Source organism: Pararge aegeria, chromosome 25 (genome assembly GCF_905163445.1).
Source record: "Pararge aegeria chromosome 25, ilParAegt1.1, whole genome shotgun sequence".
Lineage (NCBI taxonomy): Eukaryota > Metazoa > Arthropoda > Insecta > Lepidoptera > Nymphalidae > Pararge > Pararge aegeria.
In genome coordinates, this window is record NC_053204.1 from 5,094,371 (window position 1) to 5,114,186 (window position 19,816).

Below are 19,816 nucleotides of genomic sequence, written 5' to 3' on the forward strand. Positions count from 1 at the left end.
ATCGTTGTTCGTAAAGGGTATTTTAAGAGGCTCCACTTTAAATTGCTCCCTAAACATATTAGCAATCTTTTGAGATCCGCTCACTCCACCTACTTCACTCGGAAGATTCGCCCTTGCATTCAGTCTATTGGTGTGCTGCCAGAACTTGCCGAAATGCTTAGTCTCGTACGATGTGGCTAACATGTCCATTTTGATTTGCTCCTCGTTGTTCTGGCACCATTTAAGTTTATTTTTAAATACCTTGCGAGATTCCCGCATCTCGTCGTACAAGACTCCACAAGTCGGCCTCCCAGCCCACACCCATGACTGAAAACAGAGACGAGCCTTCGCATGAGCCGGTCTCACATGTTTGTTCCACCCAGTGATATATCGTTTTTTATGTCGCTGGGTAGCTCTGTGACTATATATTGCCGCATCCTGTAGTATGCTTGTAATATCCTCGTACAATCGGTCTAAGATCCGTTTATGTTCCGGGTCGTTACATAGTTCATTACAGCAATCTACCATCTCTACGGGAAAGTCTACCATCTTCAACCTATTGTTACAAAACTCAGTATAGAGACTAATCTGATCAGTGTCCCTACGTCCCCAACTTATTTTATTAAAAGCCGTCGATTGCGCGCTTTCTAGACGAGTGTGAAATAAATTGAGTTTACAATAAACCTCTACAGGATAATGATCAGACCACGACACATTGTTCACTATGTTTATACGATCAACGTATTTTCTAGCCATACTCGTTACAAGGCAGTGGTCTAGCCATCGCGAGCAGCCGTGAATGTCACTAGTATATGTAAATACATCGCTTTTATTTGACAACAGTTCGTAGTCGGCACACACCCATGATTGCTCGCTACAAAACTGTATCAATTCATTAAAAAATAATTCCCCAGGGTGTGCGTTAAAGTCGCCTAACATAAAAACCATACTAATACCGCAGTCTTCAATAATTGCATTAATTTCACTCAAGCACTCTGTAAATTCCGCTAAATTATCCGGGCAGTCTGTAGGCATATACACAGAAAAAAATAGCATCGAGTGCTCACGTACCTGACATTTGAGGGCGCACAACCTCACGCTGTCGCACTTCACTATAGACACGGACGAAAACACATTCTTACGCCATAACAGCGCGACTCCTCCGTGGGGACGGCCACGTAGAATGCCGGCTCCCGTATCAACAGCCGATGTACCCGTAGACTCAAACTCGTCGTGAATGGTGCTAAGGTAGGTAAGTTCAAACGGCAGCAGCCAGGTCTCCTGGAGTGCGACTACATCCGCAGATCCGCATAGGCTCCTCACGCTGTCCACCGACCGCTTCAAGGACTTACAGTTATAGCTAACTAGCTTTAGTGTATGTTTGTTCCCTCTAATTTTGTTTAGATCCATTATTAATGTCTACTTTTTCTGGATTTACTATGGCCTTTTTTCCATGTCTAAATAATATATATCTTCTAAAATATATACCTTCTGGCCATAATTTACTGTCCGTAAATAATAATAATTTACTTCTAGGTATATAAAATTTAAAAGAATTGTAATCTCTAGACGATTTCATAGGTACCTTTTCAGGCACAATATTTATCTGCGTCTTTTCATATACATATTCCGCGACATCACGCTCCGTGTTTTCCTTCGAAACATTATAAATATATAACGGGATTTGTAAGTCCGCTGCTTTTAGTTTTGTTGAGGAGTCTACCGTCGCTGTACCTCTCGTTCCTTTAAATCGCGATGACTTACGCCTTACGACACGAACCCACTCTCCTTCGTTGTTATTTTGCGTTTCCGCGCCACTCGGTTCGCAATTCATTGCATTACATGACATCATCGCATCAGCTGGCGGTGACGCGTGCGCTTCTACTTGTTGCACTCGTTGAACGGGCGTGACAGAGATAGGTTTACTGGTCGGCACCGCTGCCACACACGCGTAAGACGGTGACGGGTGCGCGGGAACTCGTTTTTGCATTGTCACGTTCGGCGGTGTGCCATTTGAAAGGCCAGTCATTAACCCCATCGGGCCACTTGATGAGTCGTAGCTATCTTGCAAGCAAAAACCGCCTCTCTTGGTATTGACATAAGGTTCAGTCTCTCCTGCTTCAGCCTCAGACACAATTTTCGTCTTTTCGTAGTCTCTAACGGAAATTTCAAAATCTTTTTTTGTCATATACTCCTCCTGCTTCTCTTGAAGAGCCCGCACCTGACTCTGCAGGGTAACAATATCCTTCAAAAGGCGTGTCACATCGATATGATCGAAAGTAACGGGCGGCAGCTTGTGTAGGTCTTTAGCCACAAAAGTTGGAATATCATCGGGCTCTGTACTTCGTAAAACACTAATGATATCCTCTATATTTTTCTGTTTTCGATCCTCACCCTTTCTTTTGACGAGTCTCTGTGGAATCGCCTCAAACAGCAAGCGTTTCGCCTTGAAAATTTCCTCTTCGTCGAAGGATTGCCTACAAAGAAGTGCTAAACTGACATTATCAATTGAATCTAGGGTGTTAACACAAAAACTCAGGCACTCATTCACGACCACCCGGCACTTGTCACAAGATAAGGTATCCATCTCGCACGAGGTCACGGACCTCTGACCGACCGCGCGTGCTGTCAGCCGACGACTGATTATAAACCTACATTTAAATAATTACATAAGAATACATAAACAAAGTTTTAGTCGTGGTACTAGCTTTGCAGCCTCGTTGGTGCGTGCATCTGTGTGTGTGCTGTTTCTAACATTTTTGACGGCCGACTGGCGCAGTGGGCAACAACCCTGCTTTCTGTGTCCTAGGCCGTGGGTTCGATTCTCACAACTGGAAAATGTTTGTGTGATGAACATGATTGTTTTTCAGTGTCTGGGTTTTTATCTGATATTATAAGTATTTATGTGTATTATACTCATAAAAATATTGAACAGCTATCTTAGTACCCGTAACACAAGCTAAGCTTACTTTGGCGATGTGTGTTTTGACGAAGCATATTTATTTATTTGTTCGTAGTTTCCATACTGCTTTAATATATTTGCTGTGCCTGTGACCAGTGAAGAAAAACTTAAAACTATTGATAGTACATAAGTAGACATTTCGTATTATACCTTTTGATACGCCGCTTCATTTCCCGGTCATATTCGGGAACCGGTAGTGTTGCCTTTACTCCCGGATAAACGGAAGTCCTCCCGCTGAAAGCAGTGCAGCAGAAACTGCCGTCTTTGCGACGGAGCCGAATTATTTATTAGTGCGCTCATTCTATGGCGCGGTACCGGACGGGTTTATGTATTTTAGAATTTATAACCGGGCTGTATGTCTTGGAGTGTATTGATTTAGTGGCCGCTTACATGGATTTAAGATAACGGACTACCGGTTTCATATTTATGAAACCGGATGTCCTAGTAAATGGCCGGGTGGATAATGCGCGGCAAACATATGTAGTAGTAGAGCGATAGTACTTCCATGGAAGTAATATTTTCAAATGATAATGTGAGATGGTGATAAAAAAAAGAACACCCGGCTAAGTTTGTTGCACGCCTCATAAGCGAAGCGTTGGGGTGGATATTACTGTCAGTTTACGCACACCGAGTGATTCTCCAACTTAAAATGTCACTTTTTTTATTCTTGTAAATGTTGAAAAAATATACTATTTTTAACACTCATGAAATTTTTAAATCTCTTTTTATTAATTAAACTAATTAAAAAATTGTTTAAAAAAGTTCTGTGTTGGACGTCCGTGTGTCTGTATGTGCGGATCCCGTATCTTGTGGTCACGATAACGAGCGAAATACTTCACATATCGAGTTGGTCTTTTGTTTTATAGGCTTCAGTATTTTGAGGAATAGAAGCCTATTACTTTTCACGGTATAATAAGATGTAGTTTTATTAATATTTACAAATAATCCCAATTTTATTGTAATCAATGAGATTATGAGGCGTGCACTTTTGGATTTTCCAACTATTGTGGGCTTCTTCTTAGACCAGGGTGCGTTTGGAACCCCCGTAGCTTTGGTTTTAAGTTTACGAATGTAGTTATCGCCATCACTACTCACTGCTATGTACACATTTTGTATATAATCAACGCATCAAAAGTGCCATCTATGTGCCTATTTGAATAAAGATATATTTGACTTTGACTTTGACGAGCTCTGTCACAAATAGCTCTACTACTAATATTACTATCTACTACTACATATGGTTGCCGGACATATACTAGGAATACGGATGTCCTAGTACATGGCCGGGTGACTATATGTATAGTAGTACATAATTAAAGTAGTAGCAAAAAGTAGAGCTTTTTGTGACAGAGCTTGTCAAAGTCAAAGTCAAAGTCAAAGTCATATATTTCTGTCCTTGGAAGTAATTAATAACGCCAATTACAGTGTTCCGGTCTAAAGGGTGTGATTGGCGGTGTGATTATAGGCAGATGAGGCTTAATATCTACACACCAGGTACATGATGGACACAGGGCGGAAATTTGTAGAACGTGTTCCTCACATGCCTTTCTGCTCAGTTTATAGGCGAGGATTTTCCATTTACCATCAGATGGGCTTTCTAATTAGTCGGAAAATTTAAAAAAAAATAAAAAACTTTTGCCACTGCAACAGTGCTGCGATCTTTGGAAAATTAACATATTATAATCGATAAAGATAGCATTTTCCGTTTTCCGGTTTCTATAATTACTTAACAGTAGTTTTATTTGTGAACCTACCACTGTTCGGTGTAGGCTTTTACCAACATAGGAGGTTATACGGTGCTTGAACCATCCAACCCATTACCGGCCCACTCCCCCCACAACGAGAAGGGGTTAAGGGCACAGTCCACCGCGCTGGCCCAGAGCGGAATGGTGGACTCCACATACCTTTGAGAACATTATGTAGAACTCTCAGGTATGTAGGTTTCCTAACGATTTTTTCTTTCAGCGTTTAAGCTAGTGAAATTTTAATTACTTTAAACACACATAACTTAGAAAAGTTAGAGGTGCGTGCTGGGATTAGAACTCGGCCACCCGAATGTGAAGTCGAGCTCCTACTGTCACCGCTCGCCCTCCAATGCCTGGCAAAATAAAATAATGACATAATTCGCTAAATTGTCGCCTTTATGATATAATATATCCGGCGGCCATGTTGAATACGAGTAATTATTCATAGCCACCGTTGTGATGAACGCCCGGGGCTTTATTTTTGCGGTGTAATTTAATATTTGCATACGTGTACTCTAAAATACTGAAACAAATATGTTTGGGTAGCAGCGGGCGCTACTTTGCGAATGCCCGCTATATTCTCCACCTCAAATAGCATTAATACTTACCATCAGGCGTGATTGCAGCCAAACGCTGGTCTATATATTACCTATATAATTTTTTTTTTTAATTCTTCTACAAGTTAGATGAATGCAATATCAACAACACTTTTTTAATTTGCTATAACCCTTTATCAGTCAACTTAAAAAAAGACTTGTTTAATTTGCTATAACCCTCGATAATATATATGTCATCATCATGATGCACTCCTGGACATAGGTCTTTTGCAGGGAGATACAAATACCGCAGTCATTTGTCACTTTTTTGTGACAGACCTCGTCCGGGGAAGTACCTCCGCTATGCTTATTTCTGCGTGATTGCTGGTGTAATTACAGACATGAGGCACAGGGCGGTACGTTGCAGGACGAGTTCCTGAGATTCCCTGCTAATAATATGAAAATTAAGCTACAAGAGAATCTGTATGGTGTAATTTATAATTTCTTCAATCCTTATACTCCACACCAAACAGATCTTCGGCAATGCACCCTCTACGCACGATTCGCTCCGAGCATCCTCAGGAGATACATTACTACAAAGAATAATTGTAGTAATCAGATCTGATAAAGATCTGTTTGGTGTGGAGTATAAGGATTGAAGAAATTATAAATTACACCATCCAGATTCTACCGCTTTTAGCGGAGTATGGTAATTTTCATAATATATCATGGATATCCGCAAAGTAACGCCTGTTTCTATCCAATATTCCCTGCGAAGTGTTGCTTTGTTTATAGACGTTTATCACTAAACTTACACCATATCCATCCGCTTGGCCGTATATCTTGGTGGGCTAAAAAATATGTCGTCTGTTCGTCTAGTTGATGGTCTACCAACGTTGAGTTTACCGATGCGACGTCGCCATTCTAAGACCTTGGGTCCCCAGCGTCAACCGGTTCTCCGAGCTATTTGCCCCGCCCATCGCCACTTCAGCTTTGCGACTTCTTGAGCTATGTCGGTTACACCGGTTCCCCAACGGATTTCCTCATTCCTAATTTGATCACGTACAGATATATAGCATAGCTCACTCCTTGTGGGCCATGTCTCCTATATCGCCCATACTTCTCCTAAATAAATGTAATTATGATAAAATAGAATTAAACTTTTTAAGACCTTACGTTGACCTCTGTGGAGAAGAAGTTAGCGATGTGGTCTTATGATATGAACGCGATGGTTACTCGTTTTCTATAGATATTAACGAGACATAAATCAGTTGTGGCACGCATCCTAGCCCTACCTAGGTTCAAACGCCGGGTCGGGCTAATGAGTACGTACGATTTTTTCTGTTACGAAACTCTTAGTATATTTTCTAGAATCGTGGGTCACAATAAGTTGTTTTACAATAATTAACACAACAACACACAATCAACAACAGTGTGCAAATCTTTACTGATCCTTCGAAATAAGATTCAAACTAATTCGAAAAAAGAAAAAATAATAAAAAAATCGTTATAATAAAATAGAATAAAACTTATGAATACCATGAGTCGACATCTGTGGAGCATTGATTAGCGATATGGTCTATGGGATGAGGTCCCGTCGGGATAAGATGCGGGTTACGAGATAGTTATCGTATCTCTACCCGTTACTCGTTTTCTATAGAGATTGACTAGATAATGGGCAGACATAACTCTCTCGTGAAGCGCATCCTAGCCCTACCAGATCGGGCAAATTAGTGCGGTCGGATTTTCTATCAAAAAACTCTTACTATCTACTCCTAGTATCAGCTCAGTTTTTGGAATTCGGCAGTATATCACTCCCTCTCTCTATCTTAAATCAGAAAGTAAGATTTCTTTCCGGTCGTGTTAGAGCTGCCGTTCCAGCGGACCGTGAAAGTGAAGAAAAATAAAGTGCACCTGCGCTTGCGCACAAACTTGTGCAATATAATATCTCAGGCGTAGAAAATCTCTCTTGAAACCACCGTGGCCGAAATAGAACAGGGAAACTGCGTTAATTAAATTAAATTTTTTATATTATTTTTCTTTTGTTGCAGATGAAATTAACATAGAGGCCGAAAACACACCAATGGCACCTTATGGTCATATATGTTAAAGAAAAAAAGTTCAAATGGACGCTGAAGCCACTGAAAAAGCACTTGGAACTAGCAATTTTGATGAAAATGGAGATTTTTTACAAAGAAATAAAGTAGCGGATGTAACACATAAAGAAAGACTAGCAGATGACAATATAGCAGACAAAGATTTACCTATAGACAATTTTAAAAAGCCGAGAATGCTAAGAAATTCTGCCAAATCAAGAATAACGAGTAGACATGTCAATCCACTGTTTCTTTTACTACGGATGGTCTTTGAAATGTTATTATTAAGGAGATTATGTTTTCTGTTGGTGTTGACAGATTTTGTGAGTGCATATCAGCAAAAATTCGCTATCGAGCCGCAGGATCAGGTAATTCTAGTTTTAATATACACTTAGATCACGCGAATCCGATCGCGATTTATTATATTATTTTTATGTATATAGTATATATAGTATATTCAAATGTTATTGTATTAGTATGTTAAATTTTGTTATTATTTAGATATATTAAATATACTTAGTAGTTATGAAGTATATTGTACCTTTATTTGACCTATACCACAATTAAATCTTCTTACTCACATCCTGGGGTAGCTGGAAGAGATCTCTTATAGAGATAAGCTTTCCTTTGTACACTTCATGTATCTTATGTTCATAATCACAATTTATGGTACATAAATAATAAAAAAAAAAAAATCCTTTCGTGCCAATTTTATAGAAATAGGTATGCTAACAGTAGCTTCGCAATATATTTATAATATCGTTATATGAATAAAAATGAAAACTATTAAAAATAAAATATTCAATATAAAATGTTGAATGCCCAGGCAACCGGCGGCCACGGCTCCAGTAAATAAATTATTTTTAATAATTTAATATAATTTTTAAAAACAAAACATTATTAATTATGAACAAAAATTGTATATATACAATCGACTTACTAGAAACGGACATAAATTAGTGATATCGTCTTAGAAAAGTACATGTGTGGGGATGGTAAAATGATTTTATAAAAACAAGGCGTTCGAGTCCTGCAACTGGAAAATGTTTGTTTGACAAAAAAAATCCACTGAGAAAGCAGGGTCGCTGCCCACTGCCCCAATCGGCCATCTGACCCGTATACGTCTATAGGTATAACAAGTATTTACGTATTTTATATTCAGCGATCTTAGTACCCACGTCACTAGTTATTTAGGGGCTAGATGGCGATGTGTTGGTTGTCATGGTATATTGATTATTATTAGTAATATTAAATGAAACTGCAATAGCCCGGTGGGTAGAACTTCGACTTCACTTTCCGGGGGCCGAGTTCGAATCCCAGCACGCATACCTAACTTTTCTAAGTAATGTGCGTTTTAAGCAATTAAAATATCACTTGCTTCAACGGTGAAGGAAAACATCGTGAGGAAACCTGCATGAGAGTTCTCCACACTCTTCTCAAAGGTGTGTGCATTCCACCAATCCGCACTGGGCCAGCTTGGTGGGTTACGGCCTTAACGCTAATTGTGGGAGGAGATCCGTGCCCTGTAGTGGGCCGGTAATGAGTTAATGTGATGATGATGACTAATATTAAATAACTACGATTCTAAAGAAGTAGGTATCAGAATACTGTTTCAATATAAAAATTGTTAAATCAACATTAGTGGCAAGTTTTAGCGTAGGTACCTACGAGCGTAGAAATAAATTTAATTTCATTAAACTTGACTCCAAAGAACTTTGTAACTTTTCATAGTTGCGATAAAGCAAATAAAAATGCACCTAGCATTTCCAAGTCACGTCGAAATGTGCTTGAAATAACAGTTAAGCGCGCAAAATTTAATTTTTAACTCTGGACGTTCTTCATTTTAAACATTTTCCCGGCATTCTGAAATATGCAAAGGAAACGTGGATTTGACGTGACACCACTTACAAGTGTCAGATATTTTATTAAACAACTAGTTTTTACCAGCGGTTTCAGCCGCGTAAAATGTATTTAGTCACGTAATGTTATCATGGACCCCTTTTGAAGCTTTAATTTTTTTTATTATTCTACTACAAGTCAGCCGTTGATCGCAATATCACGTGGTGGTAAGTAAAGATGTAGTCTAAGATAAATAAGAAGAGCGTTGGGTCTTATAAATGGGAAGTCCCTGGTAGACAATTGCAGAAATAAACTTTCTGTGGTCTCTGGAGTAGCAAGATTTCAGTCGTCGGCTAAGTGACAACAGATCGAACGATTTAGCGTTCCGGTACGATGTCGCGTAGGTTTTACGCGACATCGTATTAACATAAACCTAATCGGTTATAAACCTATATCAACCATCGTTTATAAACCTAATCGGTTAGGTTCTAACCGATTAGGTTTGTGGCGTAAATATCACTATCAAACCCATAACAGGCTATGTCCCACTAGATTTTATTTATGTCAATGGCATACGTAACTTGAAGTGAAGAATTTTTTTTTTACGATCTCCCATATCATTGAATTGAGCGCTGTGTTTTTAATAGGGAGGTCCCAGGTTCAAATTCTGGCAGGGGTATTTCGGAAATTATAATTTCAGAATTTCCTGTAGTTTGGTCTGGTGGGAGGCTCTAGCCGTGGCTAGTTACCACCCTACCGACAAAGAGATGCCGCTAAAGGATTTAGCGTTCCGGTACGGTGTCGCGTACTAACCGATTAGCGGTATGGTTTAAATATAACAGGCTGCCAACGTAGAAAAAAAATACCAGTACGTAAACATGGATAATTTATTATGACATGTATTTTATTTGAAACTCCTAGCATAAATTATTATGAACACACAACAAAATGCCGATTTAATATTTTCCGATGTTGGAAAACCGTAAATAATCCAAGAAAAACCTTCCGAACGTCTCTCTCGGGAGTAGGAATTTTTAATATCCGTTGATATTTTCAATACAACCAACTTCAGTCAACTTGCACTGTTTATGTAAAACATAAAGTCCTGGACACAATGTAACAAAAGTTATTTTTTGTAATAATAAGGAACGGTGATAGCCGATTGGCTAACACTTCGACATCATCTATTTAATTTGATCTATTTAAAACATATATGACGGCCAATTGGCACATTTTGCAGTTTTGCCTGTTTTCCAAGGAGTCCAAGGCCGTGGGTTCGATTCCCACAACTGGAAATTTTTTGTGTGATGAGCATTAATGTTTTACAGTATAAGGTTTTTATATATATTATAAGTTTTTATGTATATTATTCATAAAAATATTCATCAGTCATCTTAGTACCCATAACACAAGCTACGCTTACTTTAGGGCTAGATGGCGATGTGTGCGGAGTCGTAGTATATTTATTAATTTCTTTATATAATGACATTAAATTATAAATCCATTGAATTATAATACATTGTTAAGTACTTCCTTAATTTAATCTCAATACTGGAACATTTTTTTATACACAGACTGGTAGAATGTACCTACTAGATTCTATTTAGTATTATAAAATTTCAATGTACCTAAATTCTTGTCAGTAAATAATTATTATTATTATCGAACCCTCACGCGCGTTTACAAGTTAAATATATATATAGTGACCAAAAAAAACAATTACATGATTAGAGATGAAAGGTTTACTCACGATCATTTCATTTACTGTTAAAACAAATGATATTTAATTATAGCTCCTGAAAATAAGGCCGAAGTCCTAAACCGCTATGCTTTCAATGATTTCAGTTATCTTCCCATATCCGTTTTTTATAATCTCTACAACACCGTACAGCAAGATTATCTTGCCATATTTCCTACACACTCCTGGAATCGAGAAAAAGTTTGATTTACGGAATGGAATTTCCTAAATTAATATTTTGAATAAAATATTGATCAAAAGTTTATTATTATCTCTTAAAATCCCTATAACAATCATTTTTACCTTAAAGAAAGATTCAATTTTCTTGGCCCGTGCACATCCCAAGGCTCAACAAGACCATCAGCCCGACAAAATGTGCTTAGAATGGTGAAGTGTAACTCTCGCAGTTATTCAGAGTCGGCAATGCTGTGGAATGAACTCCCTGATGACATTCGGCGCTCTAAATCTCTTGGGATTTTTAAAAGTCATGTAAGGAGGCACTATTTGTCACTATAAACATGTTAATATTATATGTATATGTGTATGTATTTATGCATATTTATTAATTTATATTATATTATTACATTTATTATTTTATTTAATTATTTATGTATATAGTATATATATATGGATATATGGATATTATATTATTGCGATTTCCCGTCTCTCATTGCCTTATTCCAATAGTTAAGGTAGCCTGGAAGAGATTACTGTTAGTGATAAGGCCGCCTTTTGCATATAATTTATGTTAATGTAAGTGTTCCCAGTGTGTATTTCCTTTATATGCAATAAAGTTGTTTAAATAAATAAATATTTTTTTTGCCATATACACACACCCTTACCAAAACGAGGTTACGGAATAAATTTATGGAATAGAAATTCCTAAATCAATCATCAATCATCGCAAAACATTCCTATAACAATATTTAATTGCTTTATACACTCACCCTTACCAAAGCAAGGTTATGGACTCGCGAGGAAAGTTTTATTTATGAAATGGAATTTCCTAAATTAATATTTTAACAGTTTATTATAGTCTCTAAAACATCGTTTAATAATATTTTCTTGCCGTATACACGCACCCTTACCAAAGCAAGGTTACGGAATCGGGAGGAAAGTTTGATTTATGGAATGGAATTTCCTAAATTAATATTCTGAGGTCCGCAACTTTGATTTTCGGTCGCTTCTGAGGGATTCGGATTTATTTATTAGACGGGGACCCTTTCTGATTTAAATCGGCTAATTGAGAGGGCCCCGGGAATTTGTTTAGGTTACACGAAAGCTGTGTAAATCAAATAGATACGTTTGCTGTCAAATAATTGTATAATGGTTCACGTAAAACACATAATTATTTCTCCTCGCCATTCGTTGCTTGGAAGGTATCGCTATCTAGCGATAAAGCCACCTTATTGTTAAACACTGCGTTGCTTTTATTTGTTTAGTAGTAGAGCACGACAGCGGTGATAGCCCGGTGGATACGTGCTCGAATTAAGTTTTGGGGGGCCGAGTTCGCCTCCCAGCACGCACCTCTTACTTTTCAAAATCATGCGCGTTCTTAGTAATTAAATTATGCTTCATCGGTGAAGGTAAACATCGCGAGGAAACCTGCCTGAGAGTTCTCCATAATGTTCTCAAAGGTGTGTCGAGTCCACCAATCCGCACTTGGCCAGTGTGGTGGACTACGGACTTAACCCCTTCTTATTTTGGGAGGTTTCCCGTAGTAGGCTGGTAATGGGTTGATATGTTGATGAGAGCTCGTCAAAGGTAGTTATACCGCAATTTTTAAAAGTTTACAGGAAAATAAAATAAGGTTTTTTTATTATTTTTAATTGACGGACAAAGGTGTATTGGGTACTAAGATGACTGATGAATATTTTTAAGAATAATATACATAAATACTTACAATATACAAAAAAGCACCCAGACACTGAAAAATATTCATGTTCATCATACAAAGATTTTACAGTTGTGGGAATCGAACCCACGGCCTTAGACTCAGAAATCCGGCAGCCCACTACGTCAAACGGCCGTCCAATTGGTCGTGTGGTGACGGCAGATCACAATACATCTGTCACCATTCTTCCTCATCCGGCGAGTCTCGCATGAAGCGGCTAAGGCAATACTAAAAGCTATACGAAAAATATATAAAAAATATATAAAAAACGGTTGCGAATTCTTATGGTATGTAGAAATTTAACCTTTGAACCTGGAACGGGAACTAACATCAGTAAGTCGCACTTCCATAACCATTTATCCGCTTTATTGCCCCTCCACCCGAGGTCCTAAAAGATTATGTTATTCCATTATTACAACTGTAACATTTATGGTAGTTTTGGCGCAGGTCAAGGATACACATTATGCTAGTAACAGAAAGGACATTCATTGGTCTTAGAAAAGGAGCTATGTGTCTGTTTTTCCCATCGCGAGATAGGATAAGATTACGCTCTTAAATTAATTTACAGCTTAATTTGCATCACAGCTTTGGCACAGGTCAAAGATAAACTTTATCTTAGTAACAGAAAGGACAAAAGGAGCTTAGTGTCTGCTTTTCCAAGCGCAAAGTCCTAAAAATATATTTAGTAAAATAAATTTACACTGTAACATTTATCGTAAGCTTTGGCACAGATCAACGGTATGTTTGTAACAGAAAGGTATTTCACATAATCTGAGGACAAGGCGCTATGTGTCTGCTTTTCCCATCGCGATATGTTAAAAGATGATTTTTTTATATAAAGTTACAACTGTAACATTGATGGTAGCTTTCAAACAGGTCAATGATTATCCTTATCTTAGTAGCAGAGAGGACATTGTTTTTTGTTGAGGGAAAGCAGCTATGTGTCTGCTTTTCCTATCGCAAGATACTTTACAATTACTTTGCAAAATCTACTTACAACTGTAACATTTTGCTATAAGCCGTGAAAAAATATGCTCTTGATTATTTACCGCCATATGCTATAAGATTACGTTATTTCGTTTGACACACGTTTTTGAATAATATCTTCATAATTACAAAAATACCTGTTTTAATAATAAAATAATATATGTGACAAGTAAAGTTTGTCCTTTCCAGACAAATTTACATTGCATGAAACCAAGTAACCTGGGCAGTAAACCGAAAACCTCGTGATACGTAGTCAAAAATGATAGTAGTCGACCAGTTTCTAATTATGCTATAGCCTCTCTACAGTGTTAGTTTATCTCCATGGCGCAGGTTATTACATGTTATTCTCTTTTAGTCTAATAAAAGCGGGGATGGACAAGATGTTGGGCGTGCAGCGTACAGAGAATATTAGATGCTTAAAAATGGCAACAATTTTGCATACTCCAAAAAGGAGATATTTCTGTTATAGCATAGTGTAAAGTTTTTTATTTGAAAATTTAAATTGGGAAATCTTTAGAATTCAGTAAGTATTGTACAACGATTATCGAGGCTGAAATAGCACTAATGTAATTGACGTAACTTTTTTTTTACTAAAACAAGAAATAAACATTTTCTAAATTTTTTTTTTAATCGGTTGAAAAGCACAAGCGTTTTATGATTAATCAGTAACTTGTAGGAGCTTTAAATAACGGCTACCGTATCCGGATAGATACTGAAAAATGTATGATAGGAAAGCCTAAATCCAAGCAATTTTTTCGACACGTATATTGAGCCCACTATTGTCAACCTTGCTAGACACTAGACAAACGATAGCGAAATCACAAATTTTTAAAACCCCTCTCTATTATTTAATTTAATCTCTATGGTGCAGGTTATAACACGATATTCTCTTTTAGCCTAATAACAGCCGGGGTGGACAAAATGTCGGGTATCCAGCGCACAGGGAATAATAGATGCTTTAAAATGGCAACATTTATGAATACTCCAACAAAAAGGAAACATCTTTGTGGAAGCGGAGTGCAAATCTTTTTTACTTAGGTGCAGTTTTTTAATTCTCCACTGTTTTTACTGTATAATAGTCGGCTAAACTCAAGTGATTTTTTGTTGGAGATTGCCCGACTAGTTTCGAAGCCATTCTCTTAGTCATGAGCTGGTTCGAGCGATATGACATAACTGACTAAGAGCCCTGAATGAGTTCGAAACTAGTTGAGAGTTGACGATATATGGTACTTAGAGCTTGAACTGTACGTGTACTATGCACTCTATGCAGTTACCTCGTTGGTCTATTTGTTAGCATCTTCAACTATGGATCTCAAGTTCCTGGGTTTGATTCCTAGGTTGGGCCAAACATTCTAAGGTTTTGGGTTTTTCTTTTTGGAGTTCTCTACCAGCCTAAGAGAGATCACGTTAAAACGTATTGAGTCTCGGTTATTATGCAAGGCATAATAACCGAGATTGTTATCATTAAAGCCCATCAACCTCTATTGGAGCAGTGTGGTGGACTTATACTCTGAAACCCTCTCTTCTATACGGGAGGATACCTGTGCCCAGCAATAAATAAAATAAATATATTACGACAGTACACACATCGCCACGTAGCCCCAAAGTAAGCGTAGCTTGTGTTATGGGTACTAAGACAGCTGATGAATATTGTTATGAATATAATACACAGAAATACTTTTAATATACAGATAAACACCCAGGCACTGAAAAACATGTGCACATGTTCATCACACAAACATTTTCCAGTTGTGGGAATCGAACCCACGGACACGACTCAGAAAGCAGGTTCACTGCCCACTGCGCCAGTCGGCCATCAATGTGTCGTTAATACACCCGACGAAAATTCACGTGTGTTAAGCCGTCTATGAAACAGTAAAAATTAACTTTACTCGTGATAGTAAATTCGAAAATCTCCACAGTTTTATAATAGTCGTAAATGAAAAACTAGAAGCGGTGATAGCCTAGCGATTGCGGTTTCGGCTTCACTTTCGGGGGCCGAGTTCAATTCCGAGGACGAACCTCTAACGTTTCTAAGTTATGTGCTTTTTTAAGCAATTAAAATATCACTTGCTTCAACGGTGAAGGAAAACATCGTGAGGATACCTTCATGCCTGAAAAATGTTTTGGTGGGTAGGGCGCCTGCCAAAAATAAATTAAAGTAACGTATCGTTTTATCTTTGTTTTAGAGTGCAGTAATTGGATCGAGGGTAACGTTACCGTGTCGAGTGGTACACAAGGCTGGTCAGTTGCAATGGACAAAGGATGACTTCGGTCTCGGTACGCATCGCCATCTGATGGGGTACGAGCGATACAAGATGATCGGGAGTGATGAGGAAGGTAATAAAAGTATGGACTACTAAAAATAACCGACTGCCGATTGGCGCAGTGGGCAGCGACCCTGCTTTCTGAGTCAAGGTTCGATTCCCAAACCTGGAAAGTGTTTGAGTGATGAACATGAATGTATTTCAGTGTCTATGTGGGGGGTTCGAATCCCAGCACGCACCTCTAACTTTTCTAAGTTATTTGTGTTTCAAGCAATAAAAATATCACTTTCTTCAACGTTGATGGAAACATCGTCAGGAAACCTGCGCACCTGAGAGTTCTCCATAATAATATTTTTATTTGTGATTTTACCTACACTTGGAGGAATTATCAATTTTATAAATTTAAAATTTTATAATTTACGACTCTCGGGCAATCGCGGCCTGAGCGCTTTCACCAATTAATTTTTTTTTATGCATTTTAAATTTATGAAGTTCTCCATAATGTTCTCAAAGGTGTGTGAAGTCCACCGATCCGCAGTAGGCCAGCGTGGTGGACTACGGCTTTAATCCCTTCTCAATGTGGGAGGAGACCGGTACCCTCTAGTGGACCGGTAATGGGTTGATATGATGATGATGATGAATGTTACAATAAAACTTACAACTGAACTAATCATTGTAAAGGTCAAGCCCGCGTGGAATGGTGCCAAGAATGCTGGCACAGCCAGGCGGAGCTTTGCACAATGCTTCACGTTAACAAACAAGATGGGGTAAAGGATCAATGCGAACCAACTTATGGACAACGCAAGACCCTACATCGCGCTATCGAAGTTTTCACACATGAGTGCCATTAAATTTTTGGGTTCTGGTCCGAGCACAATACCAGCTCGGAGGATCATCCCTCTATTGGTACTGTCGAGCGTATGCCCATAGGTCCCATACCTATACGAATATCTAAAAGTGAAGTCGACTTCGAAATATGAATTGGTTTTTACTCGTATTTCGAATAACCTTTTACTAAGCTCATATAAGTATTAAGATGATAGCAAATTATAAAAATTGACGTAGTGAGTATAATTGTGATTCATCTACATTGTATACTCATTGGAGGTATCGGCGCGCAAACAAACCCAAGCCGGGCCAGCTTACCAAATGGAAGGTCACGGATAACTAGGGTAACATAAAAGGGAAAGGAATTCCTCCATAGAACATAAAAAAAAAATTAACACACACATTTCAAATTAGTTAGAGTTGCCATTTTATTTTTGAGTTGCTTTAGTATTCAAATTAAAGTTACTCGTAATTGAAATTGTATTAATTCCTCTTAATCGTAATACCCCCTCTTCAAATTACCTTTACATATATATATTACCCTTATATATATACATAAATTGCTTCAAATGTGTTTCTTGTTACAGGGGATTATTCGCTGGATATCAGAGACGTTACCATCGATGATGATGCACTGTATCAGTGCCAAGTTAGCACAGGGCCAAAAGGTAAGGTGCACTCTGTTACATAGAACATATTCTATTTATTAAAGTATCACAAAATTTAATAAAAAAAATATGATTATAGCATACGTATGTTACAGTAGTGGATGAATTAGGTACATTATAGTCCTTTTAAAAGAAAGTTTGTTAATAAACGTTTAAAACAATCGTTTGCCAAAATATAACATTTTATCTGTAGAACATAAAAAAATTGTTTAAAATTTAATCACCACGGGCCGATTTGTATGGATATTTGCAATGTAGGGTACATTGCAAATGTACATACAAGCGAGTAGGATTGTAGCAAATTAAGCTCAATTTTCAAAACATATCATGGAATTCCCAAAATACCGCTTCTATCCAATATCGAAGTATTCAGTAAAAATATAAGATAAAAAAAATATTTGTCACTAAAAATTTGTTTTTTTTCTTATTATTGTAATTATAATGATGCATAATATAGATAGTTAACACTTTGTGATCATCATGCCATTTTCGGTGACGGCTCACGGCATACATATTACTGTAAGGGCTCGCCAATACGCGTTTCAAATCAAAAATGTTTGCGGCATCAATTAATTCATCAAACACAGCGGAGTTGGTAAACAACATAAAGGGACCCTTCACATTATTCCCTCTTGCAAAGTCACAAAGTACTGTACACGTATTTTAAAAACGGCTCCCGTACGGCCCTAAATAAACTGAGGGACATAAAACAATTACGTTTACTTTTAGCGAATGAAGCCCGGCAAACAAAAATTAGCAAAGGGACTTTGTGACGTGGCCCCCTCATTCGCCATAATTGGCATACCGATACAATTTGGACCCATTTTTAACCGACTAAACATAAAAGGGAGGAAGTTTCAATTCGGTTGAATTTTTTTTAGAAATTTCAGTTGAATGATTTGTGTTTACCGCACCAGTTTCGTGACTAATCAACTTGCGGGTAAAGATTTTAAGCGGCACTAGAGCTTCTTGTGTCAGAAATCATCAGTAAGCCTCTTATTAGAATACCTCGTAGAAATATGGGGTACACTATTCTACAATAAACTACCCAATGATATCTTGGAGATGTCTCTTAAAAAGTTCAAAGTTTGTATTAAACGTAAGCTCATACAAAAGTCCTATTATAGTATAAAGGACTACGTAATCGATAAAAAAGCTTGAGTGTTAATTATTGCTCTAACCAGGTTGCTCTTCTAATAATTTAAAATGACATTGTGAGATGGTGATAACAAAAAGAAACACCCAGCTAAGTTTGTTGTGGGCTTCTTCTTAGACCAGGACGCGTTTGGAACCCACGTAGCTTTAGTTTTAAGTTTACGAATGTGGTTATCGGCATCATCTCACTACCGTGTAATTCTTATGTACGCATCAAAAGTGCCACCCTGGCCTACTTGAATAAAGATATTTTTAATTACTTTTAAAACGAAATCAAGAAATTGACTAGAACTAAGTATGGCAGTAAAACTATACGTGGTTTTAGGAGCACTACTATACAATAGCCTACCCAAAGAGATTGTTGGCGAGAAATCTTTTAAATCATTTAAAGATAAGCTAAGAAAGCATTGTTTAAAATTTTTATAAACGCGCCATCTTTATTTTATTTTTCTACTAAAATCTGTTATAAGTTAAAGCTGCTTGTTTTGCTGCTTACTAATCCCTATCCCTATACCTATCCCTACTAATATTATAAATGTCAATGTAAGTTTGTTTGTTACGCTTTCACGCAAAAACCACTTAACAGATCCTCATGAAACTTTATACACATATTCTTAGAAGTGTTAGGAGTAATATAGAATACTTTTTATCCCGACATTAAACTCGGTTTCTTTGAGACAGGGGATGAAAGTGTTTTACGATTTCACACTATAACTCCGACAAATTATAACTGATTTAAATAATTATTTTTGTACTATTATAATATTTGTTTAATTTTGCCCAAACTTTGTGTAGATCTGAATGTGGTTGGAGATAGAGGACAGAACTCCTTAGCGGACGGCAGCAAACACCTCGTTTAAGGCTTAGTTAGCAATACTGAATACTTTAAATTTTTAATACAGCTAAATTGAACGCCACATCAAAAAACAAAATCAAACGCAGACGAAGTCGCGGGCAACAGCTAGTATATTATATATTACTACTTCTTTATGTTAATTTTAATTTCTCATCAAGTGAAACTGTCTTTTGAGAATAAATGTCTTTAACCTAACTCGACAAGGGAAGTAACTACGGTCATTTTTTTTTTTTTGCCTGGCCACCAATCTAGTTAAGTGAAAAACC

The 19,816-nt window shown here is 37.5% G+C and overlaps 1 protein-coding gene across 1 annotated transcript in view; it reads left to right on the forward strand.

Annotated features, from left to right (window-relative positions):
* LOC120634840 (irregular chiasm C-roughest protein-like) overlaps positions 1–19,816 on the forward strand; it is a 123,301-nt gene that overhangs the window by 40,050 nt on the left and 63,435 nt on the right. Inside the window, exons 2-4 of the mRNA XM_039905669.1 lie at positions 7,274–7,686; positions 15,966–16,116; positions 17,459–17,539. Of these exons, the coding sequence (XP_039761603.1) occupies positions 7,348–7,686; positions 15,966–16,116; positions 17,459–17,539 (571 nt within the window). The 5' untranslated portion in view covers positions 7,274–7,347. The remainder of the gene's footprint in view (positions 1–7,273; positions 7,687–15,965; positions 16,117–17,458; positions 17,540–19,816) is intronic.